The sequence below is a fragment of the Beauveria bassiana genome (genome assembly GCF_000280675.1).
Source record: "Beauveria bassiana ARSEF 2860 unplaced genomic scaffold BBA_S00041, whole genome shotgun sequence".
In the NCBI taxonomy this organism is placed as follows: Eukaryota; Fungi; Ascomycota; class Sordariomycetes; order Hypocreales; family Cordycipitaceae; genus Beauveria; species Beauveria bassiana.
The window spans coordinates 40,891-61,997 of NW_007930876.1; the positions used below are offsets into that span (position 1 = coordinate 40,891).

The 21,107-nt window shown below is 53.4% G+C and overlaps 9 protein-coding genes across 9 annotated transcripts; 3 read left to right on the plus strand and 6 right to left on the minus strand.

Moving 5' to 3' along the window:
- Nucleotides 1–1,514: 1,514 nt before the first annotated feature.
- Nucleotides 1,515–3,503, plus strand: BBA_08845 (H+ symporter family protein; the record flags this gene model as incomplete). Its single annotated transcript, XM_008603942.1, has 4 exons — nt 1,515–1,712; nt 1,776–1,988; nt 2,255–2,410; nt 2,493–3,503. 4 exons carry the CDS (start codon nt 1,515–1,517, stop codon nt 3,501–3,503), a joined length of 1,578 nt encoding a protein of 525 aa, XP_008602164.1.
- A 416-nt stretch (nt 3,504–3,919) lies between these two features.
- BBA_08846 (uncharacterized protein) lies at nt 3,920–4,501 on the minus strand (the record flags this gene model as incomplete). The annotated part of the gene is made up of 1 exon (XM_008603943.1): nt 3,920–4,501. The coding sequence occupies one exon, from the start codon at nt 4,499–4,501 to the stop codon at nt 3,920–3,922; it is 582 nt and encodes a 193-aa protein (XP_008602165.1).
- Nucleotides 4,502–5,556: 1,055 nt separating this feature from the next.
- Nucleotides 5,557–6,360, minus strand: BBA_08847 (transcription regulator PAB1642; the record flags this gene model as incomplete). The annotated part of the gene is made up of 1 exon (XM_008603944.1): nt 5,557–6,360. The coding sequence occupies one exon, from the start codon at nt 6,358–6,360 to the stop codon at nt 5,557–5,559; it is 804 nt and encodes a 267-aa protein (XP_008602166.1).
- Nucleotides 6,361–7,366: 1,006 nt separating this feature from the next.
- BBA_08848 (Ankyrin repeat protein) lies at nt 7,367–11,244 on the minus strand (the record flags this gene model as incomplete). Its single annotated transcript, XM_008603945.1, has 6 exons — nt 7,367–9,374; nt 9,430–10,002; nt 10,056–10,080; nt 10,128–10,301; nt 10,351–10,579; nt 10,909–11,244. The coding sequence occupies 6 exons, from the start codon at nt 11,242–11,244 to the stop codon at nt 7,367–7,369; spliced, it is 3,345 nt and encodes a 1,114-aa protein (XP_008602167.1).
- A 1,213-nt stretch (nt 11,245–12,457) lies between these two features.
- Nucleotides 12,458–13,393, minus strand: BBA_08849 (haloacid dehalogenase-like hydrolase; the record flags this gene model as incomplete). Its single annotated transcript, XM_008603946.1, has 2 exons — nt 12,458–13,295; nt 13,377–13,393. 2 exons carry the CDS (start codon nt 13,391–13,393, stop codon nt 12,458–12,460), a joined length of 855 nt encoding a protein of 284 aa, XP_008602168.1.
- A 260-nt stretch (nt 13,394–13,653) lies between these two features.
- On the plus strand, nt 13,654–14,604 carry BBA_08850 (tetratricopeptide repeat protein 1 (TTC1), putative; the record flags this gene model as incomplete). Its single annotated transcript, XM_008603947.1, has 2 exons — nt 13,654–13,764; nt 13,825–14,604. The coding sequence occupies 2 exons, from the start codon at nt 13,654–13,656 to the stop codon at nt 14,602–14,604; spliced, it is 891 nt and encodes a 296-aa protein (XP_008602169.1).
- Nucleotides 14,605–14,737: 133 nt separating this feature from the next.
- BBA_08851 (uncharacterized protein) lies at nt 14,738–15,337 on the minus strand (the record flags this gene model as incomplete). Its single annotated transcript, XM_008603948.1, has 2 exons — nt 14,738–15,036; nt 15,094–15,337. 2 exons carry the CDS (start codon nt 15,335–15,337, stop codon nt 14,738–14,740), a joined length of 543 nt encoding a protein of 180 aa, XP_008602170.1.
- A 1,314-nt stretch (nt 15,338–16,651) lies between these two features.
- Nucleotides 16,652–18,133, plus strand: BBA_08852 (WD repeat-containing protein; the record flags this gene model as incomplete). Its single annotated transcript, XM_008603949.1, has 3 exons — nt 16,652–16,866; nt 16,925–17,180; nt 17,237–18,133. 3 exons carry the CDS (start codon nt 16,652–16,654, stop codon nt 18,131–18,133), a joined length of 1,368 nt encoding a protein of 455 aa, XP_008602171.1.
- Nucleotides 18,134–18,846: 713 nt separating this feature from the next.
- BBA_08853 (transcriptional regulator) lies at nt 18,847–20,296 on the minus strand (the record flags this gene model as incomplete). The annotated part of the gene is made up of 2 exons (XM_008603950.1): nt 18,847–19,907; nt 19,966–20,296. 2 exons carry the CDS (start codon nt 20,294–20,296, stop codon nt 18,847–18,849), a joined length of 1,392 nt encoding a protein of 463 aa, XP_008602172.1.
- Nucleotides 20,297–21,107: the final 811 nt, after the last annotated feature.

The following is a 21,107-nucleotide window of genomic DNA, read 5'->3' on the forward strand; positions in this document are numbered from 1 at the left end:
ACAGATGTGAAAACAAAAACGGCCCAACAGCCCAAGACCGGCAGAAGATTGCCGAGAGGGCTTGGCGATACTGCCCGTACCGGCCTAGCGCAGCGCCAGCTGACACCTGGGGCTTGCTACCGTACTAGCTGCCTGCCTGCGGCGAAAGGGCTTTCCGTTTCCAGGGCCGTAAAACTGCTGGGGGATGTGCTCGGGGATGTGTTCATGTGCTGTAACCTGCGCCAGGGCAGGGGTGCTTTTGGTTCTGCAACGTCGTGGTATCGAAGCGTATCATGGTCGTCATTGGCAAGAAGCAAAGAGGCCGCCTTCTCGCGTTTCTCGTCTAATTCTAATTTGCAACTGCCATGTACCATGCCGTTGCACACATATACTGACAGAGAGATTGTTATTTCCGCTCCAGCCGCCGTCGTCCTACTGTGTCCACGCAGGATGACACCTTTCGAGTGGTACAACACAGGCTAGGGCTAAAAGAGCGCTTTGTATTTAACTTCTTTCGATCAGATAGCATGCCACTGCATGCCAAGGTGGGTGCGTGGCAATCGCGATTAGGTCAAAAGTGCGGCGAGAAACCTAAAGTAATATCATCACAGCGAAGATAAGCTAAACAGAAAGCTTTTATTCTAACTATGCCAGTGTTTTGGGCTCCTTTCCCTGCATAGTACTTGCCGTCACCGCTATTGATGGTTCTTTTCCGGTAAAGGTGTTTTTCGGCCAGAAGCAGTTGAATAAAAATGGCAGAGAGGAGGATTGCCAGAAGTTTTGCCTAGCAACACAGTACCCAGGTGCCAGGCAGAAACGCGACAAACGGCAAACGGCACGGTGCAGCGGGTCCAGTTCCCTAAAGACTTCCGCTAAAAAGTCACAACGTTGGCTCTGCCCCCCACCCCCCACATCCCCCAAGGCCCCATCGCCTGGTCAAGATTTTTACCCACTGCAGCAACACCGTCAAACGACTCAATTACTGAATGCCACAAATCATCATCCTCATCCAAAGCCCACTCCTTGCGTCGCTAAATGAGCGATCCTCCTGGTAAAATTTAGTTTACTCTACCAAGATCCCCCCGCAGCTTCTCTCCCCCCACCAACTTGTCCAGGTAGTCCAGTCCTACTCCGCGGAAAACAATGCCGTCAAAGCCTTTTTCCGGATCATGTCCGTTGCTGCTGGACGCGTTTGCCCCAGTTGTCTGCCACAGCTCTCTTCTGTATCCGTATACTACCTAGGTATTCTCTAATCCGATTTTTTTTTTCAGCTTGCCTTGCTGCTACCATGCTGCCCACCTAAGTTAGTACTTGCTAAGCAGCCTCGTCGCCAGCTGCCCTCGTCTACTCCATAGCATCTTCCCCAACTTCCGGCTACTTTTATCCTGCCCTCCCCGCCCACACTCGACACTGCAAATTTCCTTTTCTCTTTTCCTCTTGCCTCCTTCACGATTGTCTGGGTAACCTTGCCTATCGGTTTATACATTTCTAGCAAAAAACCCATTTGCTGCCATCCGCAGCTTTGATCACCAGTCATGGGTCATCACGATGTCATGGCCAGCCGGGAACCTGGCGCCAGCTCTCCTCACGAGGGCATGTCGGCTGGCACCTATCTCAAAACGCGCCTCACCACCCTTCGCCCTGCCATGCTCGACCTCCCCAACCCCATCCGTCTTTTGCGCCTGCTCAACGCCCAACAATGGGCCTTTTTCTTCATCGCGTTTGTCGCCTGGGTAAGCCATGGATACAACGCAGCCGCCGTGACGAGTTGCGCTCCGTGCTAATTGTCTCTGCAGACCTGGGATGCGTTTGACTTTTTCACAGTCTCCCTCACCGTCACCGACTTGGCTGAGCAGTTTGGCAAGACAAAGACCGACATTACCTGGGGCATTACCCTCGTCCTCATGTTCCGCTCCGTCGGCTCCATCACATTTGGCATTGCGAGTGACCGCTACGGCCGCAAGTGGCCCTTTGTCGTCAACAACTTGCTCTTCATTATCCTGGAACTGGTAAGCCTGACTCCGAAATCTGTCAATTTTAGTCATGTCATCTTTTTATCCTCGGCTCAATCAATATACTCGTGCCTGCATCTCCCCATGCCACATGCTTACGCTGGTGCGGGTCGCCTTGACAGCATGGCGTCAACGGCCGGCTTGGCAACGAGCAACGATCTCTTGGCTTTGCCCTTGTGGCTAACAATGCGACGCCACGGCTCCGATTCGGCGGTTTCCCCCGCGCCCGTACAATTTCGCTGACACTTGGCGCAACACTTTAGGGAACCGGTTTTTGCCAGACCTATCCTCAATTTTTAGCTTGCCGCGCCCTTTTCGGCGTCGCCATGGGCGGACTTTACGGAAACGCTGCCGCCACCGCTCTGGAAGACTGCCCTGAAGAGGCTCGTGGTCTGATTAGTGGTATGCTGCAGCAAGGTGTAAGTCAACACGCCCAACATGTCACGAAATTTGTCGTGGTATTTTTTTTCTCAACCATACATTTACTTACGAAACATCTAGTATGCATTCGGCTACCTCCTATGCGCCGCCTTTGCCCGCGGCCTCGTCAACACCACATCGCACGGCTGGCGACCGCTGTACTGGTTCGGTGCCGGTCCTCCCGTGCTCTTCATCATTTTCCGTCTGATGCTGCCCGAGACGTCCGTCTACCTCGAGCGTGAGCGCGTCCGCGAAGAGGCCAAGCGCAACGGGACCGCCGGCGCCGCCTCGGTCGGCTCCGTCTTCCTCAAAGAGGGTAAGATTGCCATTCGCAAGCACTGGCTCCTCCTCACCTACCTCGTCCTCCTTATGGCTGGCTTCAACTTTATGAGCCACGGCAGTCAGGACCTGTACCCGACCATGCTGGAGAACCAGCTCTCCTTCAGCCCCGACAAGGTCACCGTCACCCAGGTCGTCGCCAATCTCGGCGCCATGACGGGCGGCACCGTCGTCGGCTTTCTCAGTCAGTCGGTGGGTCGCCGCATCAGCATCATTGTCTGCTGCGTCTGCGGCGGTGCCCTGCTCTACCCCTACACCTTTGTGCGCTCAACTTCGATCATGGCCGCCGCTTTTTTCCAGCAATTCTTTGTGCAGGGCGCGTGGGGCGTCATCCCCATCCACCTCATGGAGCTGTCCCCCGGCGCGTTCCGCACCTTTGTCGTCGGCACCTCGTACCAGCTGGGCAACCTTGTCTCGTCGGCCTCGTCCACGATCGAGTCGCGCATCGGCGAGCAGTTCCCCCTGCCGCCGACGGCGTCGGGCAAGTCGCGCTACAACTACGGCCTCGTCATCTGCATCTTCATGGGCTGCGTCTACGCCTACACCATGTTACTCACGTTCCTCGGCCCCGAGCACCTGCGTCGCAGCTTTGACGTGGTGCACGACCACGATGCCCAGGAGGCGGTCGGGTGGGATGCCGTCGCTGCCGCCCACGAACGCCGAGCCAGCAACAGCGACGACAAGTTTACTGCTCTTCGCAAAGGTGAGCACGACGAGGGCTTGCTTGCCAAGGAGGCGGATAACCGGGTATGAGGGTTTCGATATGTACAGTTACAGTTGCCCATAGCGTTTGCTATATGATGACATGTGAAATGAATCTACGAGCCAATGATTTGAAGAATAATGATGTTTTTTGTTTTGAAGTGCAAGTCCACTTGATAGACTTGATGTGCATTGACAGATGCACAGACGTTGAATGCAACGTCAATTGTGGTTCCTATCTTGCCATCTCAGCCGCACGATGAAACTCAGATAGCCGGCCTAACCGTAAGATGAATCGACAAATGACAAGAGATGATTCGCTCCCGAAAAAAAAAAAAAAAAATAAAACCGGATGCCATGGGAAAGCAAAGCCAAATAAACAAAGAAGAAAAAAACACGTCAGGCCGAAAAGTCCATCCCTCTCTCTCCCTCTCTAGCGAAACACTTGTTCCTTCTTTTTGCCGATTTTAATCACGGCGCCCGCTGTGCTTCTTAAACTTGTGCTCTATGAAATTCGCACCAATCGCGCCCGCAATCGCCGCGCCCGTCGACCCAAAGAAGCCCGCGCCGGCCTTGTGCGCCGCATACGCGGCGCCTCCGCCGCCGACGAGCGTGGCGCCGAGGCCCTTTTCGCCGTTGGGTCCGTCAGGACCAGGAGGGCCGTTGTTGTTGTTGGGGCCGCCATAGGGAGCGCCGCCGCCCTGGTTATGATTCTGACCATTATTGTAATTATTGTTGTTGTTGTCGTATTGGGGCTGCGAGCTGCCGCCGTACGGCGCGCCCGAGTTGTAGCCCGGCGCGGGGGAGTGCCCCCGGTTATCGTAGGACTGCTGTTGCGGGGCGTAGCTGGGCTGGGACTGGCCGTATGCGCCGGGCGGTGCGCTGCTGTTGTAGCCGCCGCCGTTGTTGCTGTGTTGCTGCGAGCCAGAGGCGTACTGGGCTTGTTGGGGGTAGCCACCGCCGCCGTTGTTGTTGTAGCCTTGGTTGTAGTTGGGCTGGCCACCGTAGGGAGCGCCGCCGCTGTTACCGTAGTAGTCTTGGTTGGACATGGTGTGTATGTGTGTGTTTTGTGTGTGTGTGTATGTGTGTGATGTGTTTATGTTTGTCTGGGAGGTGTTTGGTTTTGAATATCGGTGATTCAAATTTGCTTGGATATATCGAATGCAAAAGGATTAGAAAAGGGATAAGAATGTGGGAGGAGGGGGAGAATAAATAAGCAGCGTGATTAAGAATGACGATGACATTCCCATGTAAGCTCCGTGACCAAAGGCGAATAAGCCCAAAGGTGGCAGCGCTCGTGGTGGCGCAGCACAGAATTGCGGCATCGTCAAGAGGCTTGGCTACCCCACTCCGCGGGGAACAAAACTGGCTGCCGATGAGCCTCAACACTCCTTGGAATCATGAGTTGCTACCTAATATACGGTCTAACACTTCTAAAAGTAAAAGATGATTAGTAATGAAGATGCAAGCAGAGTCTGTGACAGAGTTGATAAGAACTGACATAACTAAAATGATTACCGTTCTGCTATAACGAGCCTTTTGACTTTATGCGCGGTCGGTTTTTGTTTCTCACACGTGCCCATTCAGCAGGGACGCACCGCCCCGAAACCGACGTAGTGTGGCGCAGCGTATGCCCCCATCAGGCACACACGCAGGGCCAAGCCTTGCTGCACCGGCGTTTCCGTCTGACCTGGACCCTGTGAACGATTTTTCTTCGTTTGGTGTTGGCGCAAAGGGGGTATCCATTTATGGGAAGGGGTGCACAATTCGGCTTCTCTGGTGACGTAAAGGCGGAAAGAGGTTCATGTAGGTCGAGGTAGGGCAGATGGAGGATTGAATACGCCGAATAACCCTGCAAGCATACAATACTACTGGACGCAATATGGATCAGCTAAAACGGATGTCAAAAACCCCCAGATTTTATGCAATGACTTTCTTTCTAGCGCGTTTCACTCACAAGTTGCAGAAGACGCACGCTTTTTTGTTTGTAGCCATTTGTGTGTCTTGATTCGCAGCTAATTATGACGTAGCAAATCTCTTGTTACACAGTTGCACCTTGCCAGAGTAATCACTGTTTGACTGCTTACAAATTTCCCAAAGACCCTCAAGACCCATCGACAGCCGGCCAAAACGCCGCCTCCGCCTCCAGCACCGCCCTCCACATCACCATCCCTCTCCGCCGCAGCGCCTCCTGCGCGTCCTCGCCCTGCGCCCTTACCGCGCCGTCAATCACCGCGGCCAACCTCTCCACAAACGCCGCAAACTCGGCGCTGGTCCAGTTGTCGATAAACGCCCGCCTCACCGCGCCGCCATCCTCATCCTCCGCGCCGTCTTTCGCGCCGTCCATCTGCGAGGCCGCCCACGTCCACGCATCCAGGTAGCACCGCTCCGTCGCGTAAAACAGCACTGCGGCCTCGAGCCACGGCAGCGGCCCCTCGTCCGTGGATGACTGCAGCCCGTCGAAAAGCGCCTCGAAGCGCCGCAGCCCGTCGAGCTTGGCCGCGGCCGGCACGCGGCCGGTGGTGGCATCAATGGGTAAGTTGACGTCCAAGCCGTACTGCGCGGCGGTGGAGAGGAAGAAGCGGGATTCGCGCTGGATATTGACGAGCGCGTCGACGACCCACGCGAGTAGAGCCTCGGCGGCATCGTCATCGTCATCGTCGTCGTTGTCGTTGTCGTTGTCGTTGCGGTCCTCGTGTGAGACTGCTTCGGGGAGGCGCAGAAACGACAAGAGGCGCCCAGCCGCGCGTATGTACCCGTGAATGTAGAGACGGTCGTTGGCGAGCCAGCGGCCGAGCAGCGCCTTGGAGAGCGTGCCCGCGGCGGCGCGCTGCAGAAAGGGAGACTGCGTGGCGCGCTGGTGGCCTGCGGGGTCCGAGGCGATGAGCGTCTGCGTAAAGGACGACATTGGCTGCAGAGCCGCGCTCTTTGATGATGTAGAGGTAAAAGCTGGTCCCTCTATTATTTTAAAAGATACACCTTTGCTTAATGAAAGCAAATGTAGCTGGCGAAGCGTGCTGAGGCCTATTGATAACTGTAGATGCGTAGTGCAAACGGACTGTGGAGGGAGCTAAACTCTGCTGTTGGTGAGGTTGCATTTTACATCTCGGTCGGCGCGTGCTCTCCTGGAGCGATATCGAGATACATCTTTTTTGGCCATTTCTATTTACCATGTGTCTCAAAAAGAGTGAGGCTGCTTCTGAAAATTTCAGTCTATAGCAATCCCGCCAACACATCTCCCGCAGCCTGGATTCCTCCACCTCCTTTGTCAACCTTGGCATCGCCGGAGTTGTCTTGCCGCCCTCTTCTCCAAGATCATCACTACCACCCGCCACAACACCAATACCACGTCCGGCGCCCCAAGTATAGGATTTCTTTTCCCATATCCTCAGGCTCTCTTCGGGGCGCCGCTTGTGAAAAAAGCTATAAGCCCTACTTCTAAGCGAAAGCTTCTCAAACACAGACATTAAATGCCGACAGACGTCTAGCCTACTATCGGGTGCTGCCGCTGCCGAGGCCAAGCTACGGGAGCTCCTGCGCAATGAACGCACAAACTCATCGTAGCACGCCTACTCTCTTGAATCAGATGGCTCAGTCGACTGAATAACAGGTAGAAAGACTGAGCAGCTTGTCTGGATGGCTTTCTATCCAGCGAGCAGACAGTCGTTACTATCAGTCCTTGCTGAGTCAATGTTTCCTAGCGTTTCGTAGTGAGATAAATTCCCCATGATCAATAATTATAGATGACGAGAATTGATTTGCATTTCCGGGCCTCGGGCCAAGATCATGGTCCAATGCTACGCCCACACACGACTCACACTCTGGCTCCGCCGTGTCAGAGTCATGAGGCACATAAGCATCTATACAGCCTTGTCTCCAGGTTTGATCAGCTTCCACGGCATCAGTTCCTGCCACTAAGTCGCAGCGTCGTCATCATCCGCTCCGGCAGCAAGAAGTAGCTCTACTATCTTAAGATGGCCACGGTCAGACGCCACTTGTAGAGCCGTCCGTCCTCCAATTCTAGAGGCCGCGGTATTAACATCAGCTCCGGCATGGAGCAAACGTTTTACTACCTCAATATGGCCACTGCCAGAGGCCGCCTGTAGGGCTGTGACTCCTCGCAGAAACGCGGGAGTAGCATTAACCCACGCTCCGACACCGAGCAGAAAATCAACTACCTGGAGATAACCACCGCTAGACGCCGCCTGTAGGGCTGTGAGTCCTTCAACCACAGCGCCGGGAGCATTAACGTCCGCTCCGGCATAAAGCAAACGTTCTACTACCGTAACATGGCCACCGCTAGACGCCGCCTGTAGGGCTGTGAGTCCTTCGAGAGGAGCGGCATCGGCATTAACGTCTGCTCCGGCGCCGAGCAGAAAATCAACCACCTGAAGATGACCATGCTTAGACGCTATCTGTAGGGCTGTGAGTCCCTCGTTTTCTAATCCAGAAGCATCAGCGTCCGCTCTGGCAATGAGTAGCCGCTCGACCACCTCAAGATGGCCGCTCAGAACTCTATCAAGATGGTCATCCACCACTCCCTCGAGATGGCCACTGCTAGACACCTCCTGCAAGGCTCTGAGTTGCTTGACTTCAGCGGTAGCAGCATTCACGTCCGCTCCGGCATCAATTAGTCGCTCGACCACCTCTAGATGACCAGCGCCACACGCCGCTTGTAAGGCCGTCTGTCCGGAATGCTTAGTGACAGCAGTATTCACGTCCGCCCCAGCACCAAGTAGTCGCTCTACTACCTCAAGGTGGCCACCACCACACGCCGCCTGCAGGGCTGTCTGCCCTCTATACTCATCAGCAGCGGCGTTGGCATCTGCCCCTACACCAAGAAGCTGATCAACTACCTTTGCATGGCCGCCTTCAGACACTTTTGGAAGCAACATATCAAAGTAGCTAATTGACCCTGTACAAGTTTCAAGGAAAATAGCAACGGCCTTGCTATCACCTCGTGTTGCAGAGATTTTCAACAGATGATATATTTCCCCCAGTTCGTACTGTCGCTCGAAATTTAATGCGTGGCGAAGGAGTGCGTAGTGGCGTGTTTTGTGACTCCAGACAAGTAGTCCTTGTCTATCCCATGGTATTCGCGCCAAGCTGGAACAGCCCGAAACAAGTAGAAGCCACAGGTCCCAAATGATGCATTGTTTCTCTTCAAAGTGAACAGTATGGGTTACCCAGTGCGTTGCTGCGTATTGAAGAAACGGATGGCTGTTCTGAAGCGTTTCCTTGCCTATATCATGAGACTTTCCATACTTGGCTTCAATTCTGCTGAAATCTGGGTCTGCCATTGTTTTGCGGCGCCTGGAGGCAAAGTGGGTGACGACTTCTGAAATACGCGCCATGTTCGTCTCTCGGCTAAGAGCTGTAACGGCTAATCTCACAGGATTTAGCTGCACTGGCTTTTGTCGTCGGGCTATTGTCGTCGTAAAATCGCTAAAGTGTAGGTACGTAACGCATATTTCGCCGGCAAAATGGTCCGTCTCTCTCAGATCAACATGGAAACGAAAGAGCTGTCCCGGTAGAGTTGCTCTTGTTATAAAATCGCGGACGCTAGCATGAGCGAATTGGACTTGTGCAGGTTCCTCGTCTGTAAGATGAAGAAGATTCTCGCACCACAACAAAATGCGGTTCATGTGATGAGGCAAGCGCTCGGGCCGAGAATGCGTCTGTCCGACATCAATAGAGACAGCTTCACGGAGCTCGTCCAATGTTAGTGGCCGTCGCGCTACCGCTACCCATCGAAATGTTCTCTGTACCAATTCGACATGTTTCGCTCGGGACAAGATACGTAGTAATGCTCGCTTGAATGTTTCTTCCAGATCTTTCGGCAGTTGGCGCAAAGATCGCCGAATATCATCGTCGCAGCTTCCAGCGCAGATTTCGTCAATCAGAAAAGTAACCCAGAGAAACCTTATCGAATTGATTAACAAAGACTCTTTCTCACTCTTATGAAGCAAGTACTTACATTCCGTCCGCATGTTGAGTTAGCGCATCATTTACTTCGACCAGTAGATGGGCATCGCCGAATACTAACTCTTCATTCTGTAGCCGTTTTTGAAGAGATGTGTCAATGTATGAGCGAATGTCGGACATGAGGCTGTCACACGACATAGAAACACGACTCATGGGAAGAGATCTGCCTCGCAGGTCCAGGTCAACGCTTTCACGGCTGGAAATAAAAATTCTCAAGCATGATGCCGTAGCGGCAAGTAACGAGAGCGCATCGAAAACAGCCTGTCGCTCAGCTGCGTCACACTCGTCAAGACCATCTATTAGGATATAAAAAGCAGTTGATTGCTGAACGACGTATCGAAGTAAGTCGATCCATGCGTCAAGCTGGACAAAAACAGCGTGATCCAGGTTTGTGAGCCGGCTCTCGAGATACTGCGGTACTTCTGTGGAGTCTATAGACTGTCGGATGATCGATCGAATCAGTGTCTCGGCTTGAAGAGATTCGGCGTTGTCACGATCCACAAAGAAGAATGTGGCGGTGTCATGGCGGCCTTTGTGCAAGAAGACATGATTGACAACATTAGCACTGAGTCATGTCAGCAACTGGGCTTGAATTCTAGCGTAAGATGGATCGCCAACCATAGGACGGTCTTTCCAGATCCAACTTGCCGTACGTTAGCGGGCGAAATTGATGGTTTCGAGATGACATACTTTTTCCGGAGCACCAGAGGAGAGACGGCCCGCTTCCGTCATACCAGCGCTTGAATTCCGGGACCGCGAAGATCCATTCCGCCGTATCGCGTTGGCGCTTTTTGCAGGCTTCCCAGAATGGAGTGCGGTACTCGTGGGAAGAGAGTGACTCGAGAAGTCGCTGCCTTTCCTCTTCTATTGGAAAACTCAGTCAATGACTCGCTGAGCCGTGAAGCCAACTTACTGGCTTTTCGCCTTAACTGTTGCTCATGCATCTCCTTGATCGCACTAATGTCATGTTCCATTCTCGGAAGGAATTTCCACATTTTTGATCTGTCCCGGAAAGCTGCTCGTCTTTCCCTCGCCTGAAGCTCTTCATCTTCGTGTTGTGCACGTGCTGTTGCCAAGGATATTTCCTCCTTCACTTCCTCGCCCATCTGTTGTACGGCTCGCACGTCTTCTTGCATCTCTTCCTGAAAAGATTTAAAGATGGCGTGTTTCAGATGCTGCTTCCCTGCTGAACATTAGCGATAGTACGAACAAGAGACCGGGACGACAGTACATGACCGTTGAAGTACCTTGACTACATGTTTGCAGCAACGGATGATGGACGCATGGAAATCGCAAAGAGCCCCTTGCAGGCGCGTAGAGGCCGGATACAGAGCTTGATATTCAGCAAAGCGGGGACATTGTCTGCCGACTGTCATGAAAATGCTAGAGAGGGCCTCAAAATACGAGACAAAGTTTACCGCAATCTATACTTGTCAGCGCGTGACAAAGTGCGCGCAGACGCCGCACCTACAAGCATGGTGAGCTTGACGCTACCCCAAACCAAGGCCGCTATCTCTGGGTGTGACGAGACAAACGTCCCGACCACGCCAGCGAATGCCTGCACAGATTCAAGGACGGTAGAAAGACGGTTAGAGACACCAGGACGACCTGCCAATCGATTCTCGTGCTCGAGCTGGGCGGTGAATATCATGACGCTTTGCGCATCACGGATGCTACCGATGGTGCGTAATTTGTGACGTTGTCCGTCCGTCAATATGCTCTGGAAATCTTGAATAGCAACTTGCAAAGAGGCTTGTGGATTAGGGCAAGTCCCAGCGGAAGAGGATGGCGCCGCTATCTCCATCATTTCGGGGCCATCCGCCATGGAGCCTTTTCGGAAACGGTCTTGAGCGGGGTGTCGGGGGGAGGTTTTGCCTCGCTTTCAGCAGACTATGTAGGAAGGGGGTGGTTATGTAAGCGAAAGTTGTTCAAAAGGATTATGCCGCTGGGTTTTGGCGCGACTTGCTTGTCTTGCAGGTGTCTGGCGATGCGAATCGCGATGGCCCAAGGATGACGAGGTGCACACCTTGGTCAGGACCGTCCCAGCCTGGTCTTACCTGTATTAGGCTATTACACTCACACCATCAGGTGTGAGCATTGTGCGCTTGAATCATTTGACTTCTGGAAGATTAGAGATTACCTTTTTTCCACGGTAGGTCTGTCGTAGGTAGGCCTCGATCAGCCTCAGCAGCACGGGTACTTTTGTGGGCAGCAGCTGTATCGGCAGGATCAACAGCACTATCCTCTTGACTGAAAACAAGGAACAACCTGATATTTACGGAGCCTCCGCCAGATTGGGCACAGAACTAGCGGATAATTTTTATCCGAGATACCAATAGCCACTATAAGAAGTATTCCCAGATATTCGCCTGCGCCACAGTACGTCCTGGCACAGCTGGATTACCCGTCAAGATGAAGTACCTCCCTTCTTCTGACTGTCAGATTATCTAGCCCGACTTCCTGCGCTTTACCCTCCAGCTTCGTCTCAACAGTCAAACAAAAAGTGCTTGTTCCATTGCTCTGCCTCGACTCAAAGCCTCGTCCGCTATTTGTGACTTGAATCGAACAGCAGTGTATACATGACAACAAATTATTCGCATGAATATCGCTGAGGGTCTGTACTGGGATTAGTATTGAGTAAAGTCTGTATTTATCTAACAATCGCACCTCAACAACAATGGCGTGAGACCGTGCCAAGATGGTACATATCGGGTTAGCAATGTGCCCGCGCTGCCACGAGATGCGACAGGTAATATAGCTTGTTCAGCTATGTAGGTAGCTGCACCCGTCAAACGCCATGTTTGCCATTGTAGAGTCGTCGCTAATCTATGTATCAGCGCTAGAAAATAATGATCCCCTCTTCTTTTTCAGCTTTTTCCTAGCAGTCCATAATTGATAACCTTCTGGCGATGTTTTGTATCAAGTCCATGGATTCTATGCCTCTCTATTTTGTCGCATGTCTCTTTGAGTTAATGTCCTCTATTTGGCCCTTTTCCAACCCATCAAACATCAATATCTGTCTATGCCTTGGGGATGACAATGCCGTAGCGCTCGTAGGGGAAATCCTCTAGCGTCTCGAGGTACTCGGCCCAGCCGTCGTCCACCTCGCCCAGCTGGTGCAGGTCGACGTCGCCGGCCTCGCCCGTGCGCCCAGCCAGGACCTGCGCCTCGCGGCCCGCGTACTCCTTCTTGAGCATCTTATGCGGGCACCAGATGACACGCATGCCCGCCCGGCGACCAGCCTCCACACCGGGCACCGAGTCCTCAAAGACGAGACACTCCTCCGGCGTGATGGGCTTTTCCCCGGCAGGTAGTGAGTCGTTGATGGTCTTCAGCGCCAGCAGGAAGATGTCGGGCAGGGGCTTGCCGCGGTCGGGCTGCAGACGCGTGTCGTCGCCCTTGACGCGGCGCTCCTCGGGAAACACGGAGAAGAGGTCCTGCAGGTGCGTCGTCTTGAGATCAAAATTTCTGCGGTGCGAGCTTGTGGCGAGCGCAATGTGTACAGTGTGCGGCTTCCCCACGGCGTCGGCTGACGGCGCGCCGGCCCCTTTTGTCGCATCGAGCTGCTTCAAGAGCGCGGGGACTCCGGGCAGGGGCTTGGCGGTGCCGAATAATTGCTCCTGAAAGACGGAGAGCTGCGCCTTGTACTCTTCCGTAGAGATGGGCAGCTGAGCCCAGTCGCTAAAGATCTGGTTGGCCGCGGGGCCGGGTCGGCCTTGCAACCGTGCCTTGACTGACCACGGCATTGGCGACCGGCCGTACTTTTCCAGCACCATGTTGACGCACAACGTGTACAGGTCCTCGGTGTCGAGGAGCAGGCCGTCCATGTCAAACAGGCAGGCCCGCACGGGAGGGAAGCTGGGACAGGTGGTAAACAGCGTTAGCGTGCGCACGCTCACTCAAGCATCGTCGTGACGGGCGCGCGTCGGAGAAACGTACTCGGTCTTGGGAGCCATGACGAGTGTGAAGAATATTGGAGAAAACAAAAATTCAGCGAATCGTTGCACAAACGTGTAAAGAAGAGTAAAGTAAAGCGATGACTGTTCGGAAAAAATCCCAGTTGCGCGGGGTGGTGGGGTGGGTGGCTCGATCCACCTGCATTGTTGCCCAAGGACAACGAAACGCGACCCCTACATCACCAGGCACAGGCATAGACTACGCCTTTCGCCTATCGTCGTAGAAGTCGCCTCATTTTATACAGTACAGGGTCTGATTGATGGCGTCTGATGGGACTCTGGGTGCGACCTCGCCACCAAATGCCGGCGTGAATCCGGCCGGCGAATCAGATGAAGCTACCCAGGCACGATTCTCTCCCGATGAGGAAAAGGTGTGTCATCGATGTGCAGAATCTTGCTGATCATTTCGCCATATTGACACATCGTGTTAGGCACTATTGAACGAATCGGCAGAGAAGAAAGCTAGAGCCAACGAGCTCTTCAACTCTGGTGATTCCGAGGCAGCGCTCGTTCAATACGACGACGCCTTGTCATCATGTCCTGATTACAAACACTTTGAGCGAGCCGTTATCCACAGCAACATATCAGCGTGCCAACTGAAGCTTGAGGAGTGGACGGCAGCCGCCAAAGCGGCGACTAGCTCTTTGGACGCGCTCTTGGCTATGGAGCGCGAATTAGGGCTAATTCCTGAAGCCAAGCCAGAGCCCACAAAGAGCAAGGAGAAGGGCAAGAATGACATTGAGGACAAGGAGATCGACATTGCAAGCAGCTCGACCAAAAAGATTGAGGAAAACGAAGCGACCAACTCGGGGCCGGCAGAGCCCCCTTTCACACCTGCTGATGTCCCAGAGGCCACCAAGAGCGACATCAAGCGCATACGAATAAAGGCGCTCCTGCGGCGAGGGCGTGCACGTGCAGAGGCTGGAGGCTGGTCTAATCTTGCCAGCGCAGAGGAAGATTACAAGACGCTGTCGAAGATGTCCGGTCTCACGGCGGCCGACGCCAAGACGGTGCACATGCAGCTGGTAGTACTGCCGCCCAAAGTCAAGGCTGCGCAGGAAAAGGAAATGTCGGAGATGTGGGGGAAGCTTCGTACGCTAGGAGATGGCATACTCAAGCCGTTTGGTCTCAGCACCAACAACTTCCAAATGGTCAAGGATGAGGCCACAGGCGGCTACAGTATGAACTTTCAGGGCAATCAAGGGTCATGACATCGACAGCCTTGTGAGCTAAGGGAGAAGGGTCAATAAACTGTGCATATAAACGTTAGACATTGTTTATATCTTCACGAGGCTATTTTTCTCCATTGTCTATAATACAAGATACAAGCAATTGCCATCCCGCTCACAGGTGCATGGCGGCGGCAGCGGCGGCAGCGGCGGCAGCACCGCCGAGAGAACGCGCAATGCGGCCTGTAGGCACAGAAGCACGATTTTTGACGGGAGCGGCGGCGTTCTTGACCTGCTGAGACGGGGTCGCAGCTGCGGAATCGTCGTCGCTGGTGGCGTCACCGGTGGCCTGGGCCTTGGGAGCGCCAACACCGAGGATGTCTGCGAGGGCTTTGGTGGCCTGCGGCAGGTCTGACGCGGTGGTGCTCTCGACCTCCCAAACGCCGCAGAGTATGCCCGCTGCAGAATCGTAGTCTAATTTGGTCGCAGATTAGCATGCTGATGAAAATGTTTGGTGGCGTCGACACCCACCGGCAGCACAGGAATGGTCGACTTCGGCATAGACGCGGCCGTCAATGTCAAGGTAGTTGTCGCAGATGCAGTCAAAGTCTTTGGCGTTGGCGTTTTCGAGGTTGCAGCCCTGGTCCTTCATGCCGATTTTCATGGCCGCAACGGCGCATTGGGGAAGTTCCTTGGTATACTCGGTCAGGCTCTTGACGTAGTGGGCGGAGGAGGCACCGGCAAGGGCGATGGAGAGGATGACGGAGAGCTTCATTATGGGCAGGGAAAGTAAACAATTGCTGCAGGGCTTATCGAAGTTGCTGGTGTTGTCTAGTAGCCAGAGTTTTTTGAGTCCACAGGAGAGCGAGAAATCGAATCGACTCTTTATACAACGAACTGCATGGGCGGGTTACCGAATAGAGACATGACGTCTCACCAGCTTACCATCTGATCACCGGGTTCAGCGCTGAGAAGATATGGTATGACAGGCCCAATTGACTTCTGATGACAGACTCAGTCTATCGATAGTTCTCTCATTTCGCTCACGGCACACACCCGTGCCGCGCGCACATACGTCGGAGCCACGAGAAGATGCAGACTTCTTTCAGGGAGAGCAGTGACTGCAACCTCGGCACTGCAATCACACTTTCAGCGCGTAACGTATGGTCTCTGTTCCTGCATGATTTGGTTTTCTCGCTGCCGATTCTATACTCAACTACGTGCATCCTGTTTCCCTAAATAGGCAATGCAGCCAACTGATCGTCGTCTTACTATAAGCCCCGCCCCGTGCCTGGGTTACTCTCCGTTGCGCCTGAATCTCACTCGGACCTTCGCATGAAAGAAGCTTAACTCTGCCCGACTCTGACCACCCGGAAACCAGGATTATGAAACACTTTGCGTGGTCCAGTTTACGGGGTTTTGCTTAATCCCGCGACGACGAATCCCGGCCCGAGAGGTGACCACGGCAAGACAAGGACCAGTGGCCCGGAGAGATTACGGGAGGTTGTGACAAGAATCAAATCGTGGAAATATACAAGAGTAGGAAGAATCGAAGTTCCGGAGATACCCGTACATCCTGGGATACTCGTGGCTTTCACGTACGTACTTGTTCACGGGCTGGTCGAAGGACTTGAGCATTGATGCAACAAAGCGACCGATTTGAACCCGCGCGCAACTCACATCGCATCTTATTATGGTGATAGTACCACAGCGCCATTATCTGTTATACCGAATATACAAAATCTATCACTTCGCCCATTGGGCGCTGCTATTTTGGCAAGCCCACGCTGACTTTTTTGCACTCAACTAGCAGATTGTTACTACAGCCACGGTCGACACACATGTTTACGCTCAAATGTAGATCACGAATGCCGTCTTTTCTGTCCTCTCACAAAGCTCACCAATTCCTTGAATTTCTCGTCATGACAAGCACATGATCCCCAACACACGCAAGCACAGTACGCATGACACGCCCCACACCGTGTGGATGGCTTTTCCAGCGCGCGAGGTTCATCACAACTGTGTAACTGCAATTATCAATGAAAAATGCCCGAGTTCGGTGGGCAATTATTATAACACACCCGCCATCATGGCCGAACCGACGCCAGTCAATATCCTGCGCGGCCACAAGTCTCAGATTCATGCCGCGGCATTTGTGCGCGGCAATGACCGCCTTGCAACTGGCGACGCAGACGGTTACGTGATGCTATGGGATCTCGCCATCATGCGGCCGAAAGCCGTCTGGCGGGCGCATGAAAATGCGATTCTCGCGATTCGAGGCTGGGGTAGTGACAAGATCATAACGTGAGTGTTTTGACCGGAACGCCTGGCAAGTTTCTGTCTTGCTCATGCAAAGCACAAGTCACGGCCGAGACCACCGCCTCGTTGTATGGCAATTACGAGCGGAGGATGAAGAAATCCTATCGAGCGCGTCGCCGCTAGAGCAGACGGGAGATGCGCCCCCGCAGCCATGGATGCTACATGTGCTGGATGTCAACACGATGAATTTCTGCGCGTTTGCTGGATGCCCCAATACCCCAGGAGCCAGCGCGACATTGGCGGATGACAGTAGTGCGAGCATTCTCGTCGCCGTACCTAACACGCTGTTGGCCGAATCAGTGCGTCTTCAAACTCGGCCGAGTCATTTCAACTGTACGCTAAGCCGGTTCTCCAGATTGACATATTCGAGCTGCCAAGTCAGAAGCGTATTCACACAGTCAAACCCGGCGGGAAGCACGGCATGGCCATGACCCTCGCAATTCTCTACAAGGAAAGGCATCTCGTTCTCGTCGCTGGCTTTGAAAATGGCATGTGCTCCGTCTTTGTTCTGCGCGAGAACACAAATGATTGGATCACGACATATCGTGGCCAGCCACATTCACAGCCAGTCTTGTCACTAGATGCCGACTCGCGAGGCAAATATTTCATCTCGTCTGCCGCTGACGCTTTCATCGTCAAGCACCCCATACCTACTTCCTTGCAGACCATCATACCAGGAGTTTCGGCTGCAGAACAAGTTGCCACAGTTACCGAAGATCGTACACCCGCGCCGCAAGCGGCTCCTGCTGGCATCGGAGCGCTGTTTGCTGGCGAGCCGTCCTCCGCCGCCGGAGCCTCCGGTATCAGTACCGTTGACACCAAGGCCTGGGAGGATCCCATAAAAGTTGCCAACACGAAGCATGCCGGGCAGCAGAGCTTGACCATTCGCTCAGATGGCCGGATATTCGCGACGGCTGGCTGGGATTCGAAAATCCGCGTGTACGCGACAAAGTCCCTCAAAGAGCTTGCCGTTTTCAAATGGCACCAAGTCGGCGTCTATGCGGCAGCTTTTGCCCACCTAAAATCCGAGGCAGATCAGGACCTGACAACGCATAGCAATGAACATCGACAACAGGTTGCTTCTTCGACTCAAGAAGCTGCATCAAGTGCGCTCGTCGCAAGGCATGGCGAGGCAGTCGAAAAGACGCAGGCTATGACGGTCAAAGATAGGCGATTACACAAGGCGAAGCATACCCACTGGTTGGCTGCAGGAGCCAAAGACGGCAAAATAAGTCTGTGGGATTTGTATTAAATAGACGGATCAACAACAACCTTTTTCTTGCAGCTTCTTCTTTTCATCTCACCGACACTCGATCAGCTACACGTGCCGTATCAGCATGGCCATGTTATCCTGACAGTGTTTCTTGGCAGTATGGCGCAAGAACCAAACTACGCTCGGTCGCGCAGGACTTGTCCAAAAGTGCCAGCCATAGTTGGCTGTTTTACAGTGAGACGACCAAAATAACCTTATTGTAATGACTCCACAGCCAAGGACTGCTCATCTTGGCTCGATTTGGCAGCTCTCTAGGGCTCGGTGGACGCTAGCTTGTAGATCGCGCCCCTCGGCCGCTTGGCAAAAGGCAGAATGAGCGATACGAAATGTTCGGACCTGCGTCCAAATAGGAAGCCAGGTATTGGCAATCGATGACGGGATTCTCACGAAAAGACTTGTCGTGCCTCTAGCGTAGAGCGCATGTCAGGCCTCTTGTGAATTTTCGTGATAGCCGCGGAGCATCGGTTATGGTTCCTGTAATCACAGGTAGCCTCGCATTTACTCGTAGGCGCAGAGGAGCAGGCGCCATGTTTTTTTTCTCTTTGTACAAAGCAACAGACTGCGTTTCGACCAGTCTTTGAGACAAAGTACAATGTCACATTTTGAATCAAAATCAATTCATTCAATAGGCCTAACGCCAAGTATCTGTATGTTGCCCCAACGCCTTTTTTATTTTTCTCTTTTTTTCTAGTCTAGGCAGTGTACTTGACAGAAAAGACGCCACGCTCGATGCTATTCACCAGAATGTAACCACTCTTCAGGTACGGGTAAACAGACCAGGCGCCGTTAAACGTAGCTTGTCCGCCAACAGAATCATCCTCGGGGCGGACGTCAAAGAAACCAGCCTCCTTTAAGCTAGCACCAGTCGGATCCTGGGTGACGGACGAAACGTCGACAATACGCAGACCAGAGCCGTAATTAGCCTGGTATGAGAGCCCATTAATGACATACTGGTTGTGGTCGATGGACTTGGCCGGGCTCTTGTACAGGCCGGTAAAGACGGGCTTTGTCAGGTCAGAGACGTCGACAATATACGTCGTCGTCTTTTGGTCCGCGGCGGGCCCCGTCTTTGAGCTCTCGTCGAGCTCATCGTCGAGCAGCAGGTAGCGCATCTCCTCGTCCGCGATCCAGCCCTGGTGGGTGTACGTGGCGCCCTTGTACGTGGTGCGGGAGAGCTGCTTGGGGCTGGCGCGCTCCGTAACGTCGGCGATTGTGAGCGTGTCCTCGTTGTAGTTGAAGCAAATCTCGCGGCCTTTGTACTCTTGGTGAGGACCGCTGTAAATGACGCACTGCGCGTCGTGGACGTAGCCGTCCTCGCTGACGCAGCCCGACTTTTGGGGCCTGCTTGGGTCGGACACGTCGAGCATCCAGAGACCCGCGTTGCATCCGTCGGCGGGCTTGGTGCCAACGGCCGAGATTGTGTTGGTGGTGTCGTGGGCGACAATGTTGTGGCTGCTGCCAAAGTCCTTGTAGTGCGCGGTGAGATCGCTGTTGGTGTTGAATGTCTTTGGTTTCTTGGGGTCCAAGGTCAGGAGCTTGGTGAGGTCAAACACCTGCAAGCCATGGTTTCTCGCCTCGGCGCCAATGTAGGCGTGGTTGCCAATGACCTTCATGTCACGCCAGACAGAGTTTTCAGTCTGCGTCGGCAGACGGCCAATGTATTGTAAGCTGCCGTCCTTGAGCACCTCGACGAAAGCTGTGCCATCAGTCTGGCCAATGATGCCGAATTCTCGGCCGGTCGACGACGTCCAACCTGGAGAAGTTTTGGTCAGTTTAAAGTCCATAACTTCGAGTTGAATTAAGAGACGCACCCCATAGATCGTTTCCTTCACGCTGGCCACTGCCAGTGTCTTGGTGACGAATGAAACCGGCAAGGTCCACGTTGCGGCAGCTGTACTCGCCAGCCTTGCCGTTGGAGCACTTGGCAGCAGCCTGAGCGACGTAGCGATCCGCGTCGTACAAACCCTCTGCACGGTCGCTGTTTCTCTGCTGCGTTTTTAAGCTCTGCAAAGAAGCCATGGAAACAGCATTGGGTGCGCTATCGGCCGCAAGCTGCTGGGCCATGAACGCCGCCTTGCTGTTGGGCGAGACGAGGCCGGCGGCGAGGCCAGCTACAACTAGAGTAGCCACAGGGCCTTTCATTTTGGATGGCAGAAAGTTTTGTCTGTAGGAGAACGGATATCAACAATGATCTGTCTCTGAAGATACTCTTTGCTCCTTTTATACTTGTCAGTTTGGGGGCCGCTCTAGACTACACCAGCGCATCCCTGGCCACTGTCATTGCTACTCAGCTTCAATGGTACGCAATCTACAAGAGAGTCACTCGGGCTTCAATACGAGGCCATACCGTCCGAACTTGAGCTTTTCGGGCAGGTGTATGTTGAACTAAGGTGTCATCGAGACTGGAGGCTAACAAAGATTCCGCAAGACCGACCCATGGGCGTGGCGTTGTACTCATAACGTGATTGTGGGTTGCCAAGTAGTGGTGACGAGCCTCGGGGCAGTGTATGGCTATCTCAAACCTAATCATGTAACGTAAATAGTTGACTAGTGAACTAGTGATTTGTGCAATAGTACTTGGTTTCGTTGCATTGGCTCTAAGAGAACTACAACCCTCCACAGTATTTCTATGTGCGCCAGACAGACTCACAAAGTTCTTTCACAACACTCAAGTCCTACCCAAGTAAAGAAAAAAAAAAAAAAAAAAAAAAAACACTAACTACTGGTTGTTGTCGATATAGCAATCCAGCCAAGTCCGAGTGGCGCCCATACCTGCGATAGACACACGCCAAGCCTTTATGCTGGAGACGGATCAAGATACCCTGTCGGTTTTGGTCACACTCGCTTGTCGCAAACCCTCCATGACCTTCCATTTTTGTCAAAAGAGCCAAGGCCGAATTGCGGGGAGAAGTAGCATCACATCGTGTCGCGTGCTACGAATCAAGACTTGTCC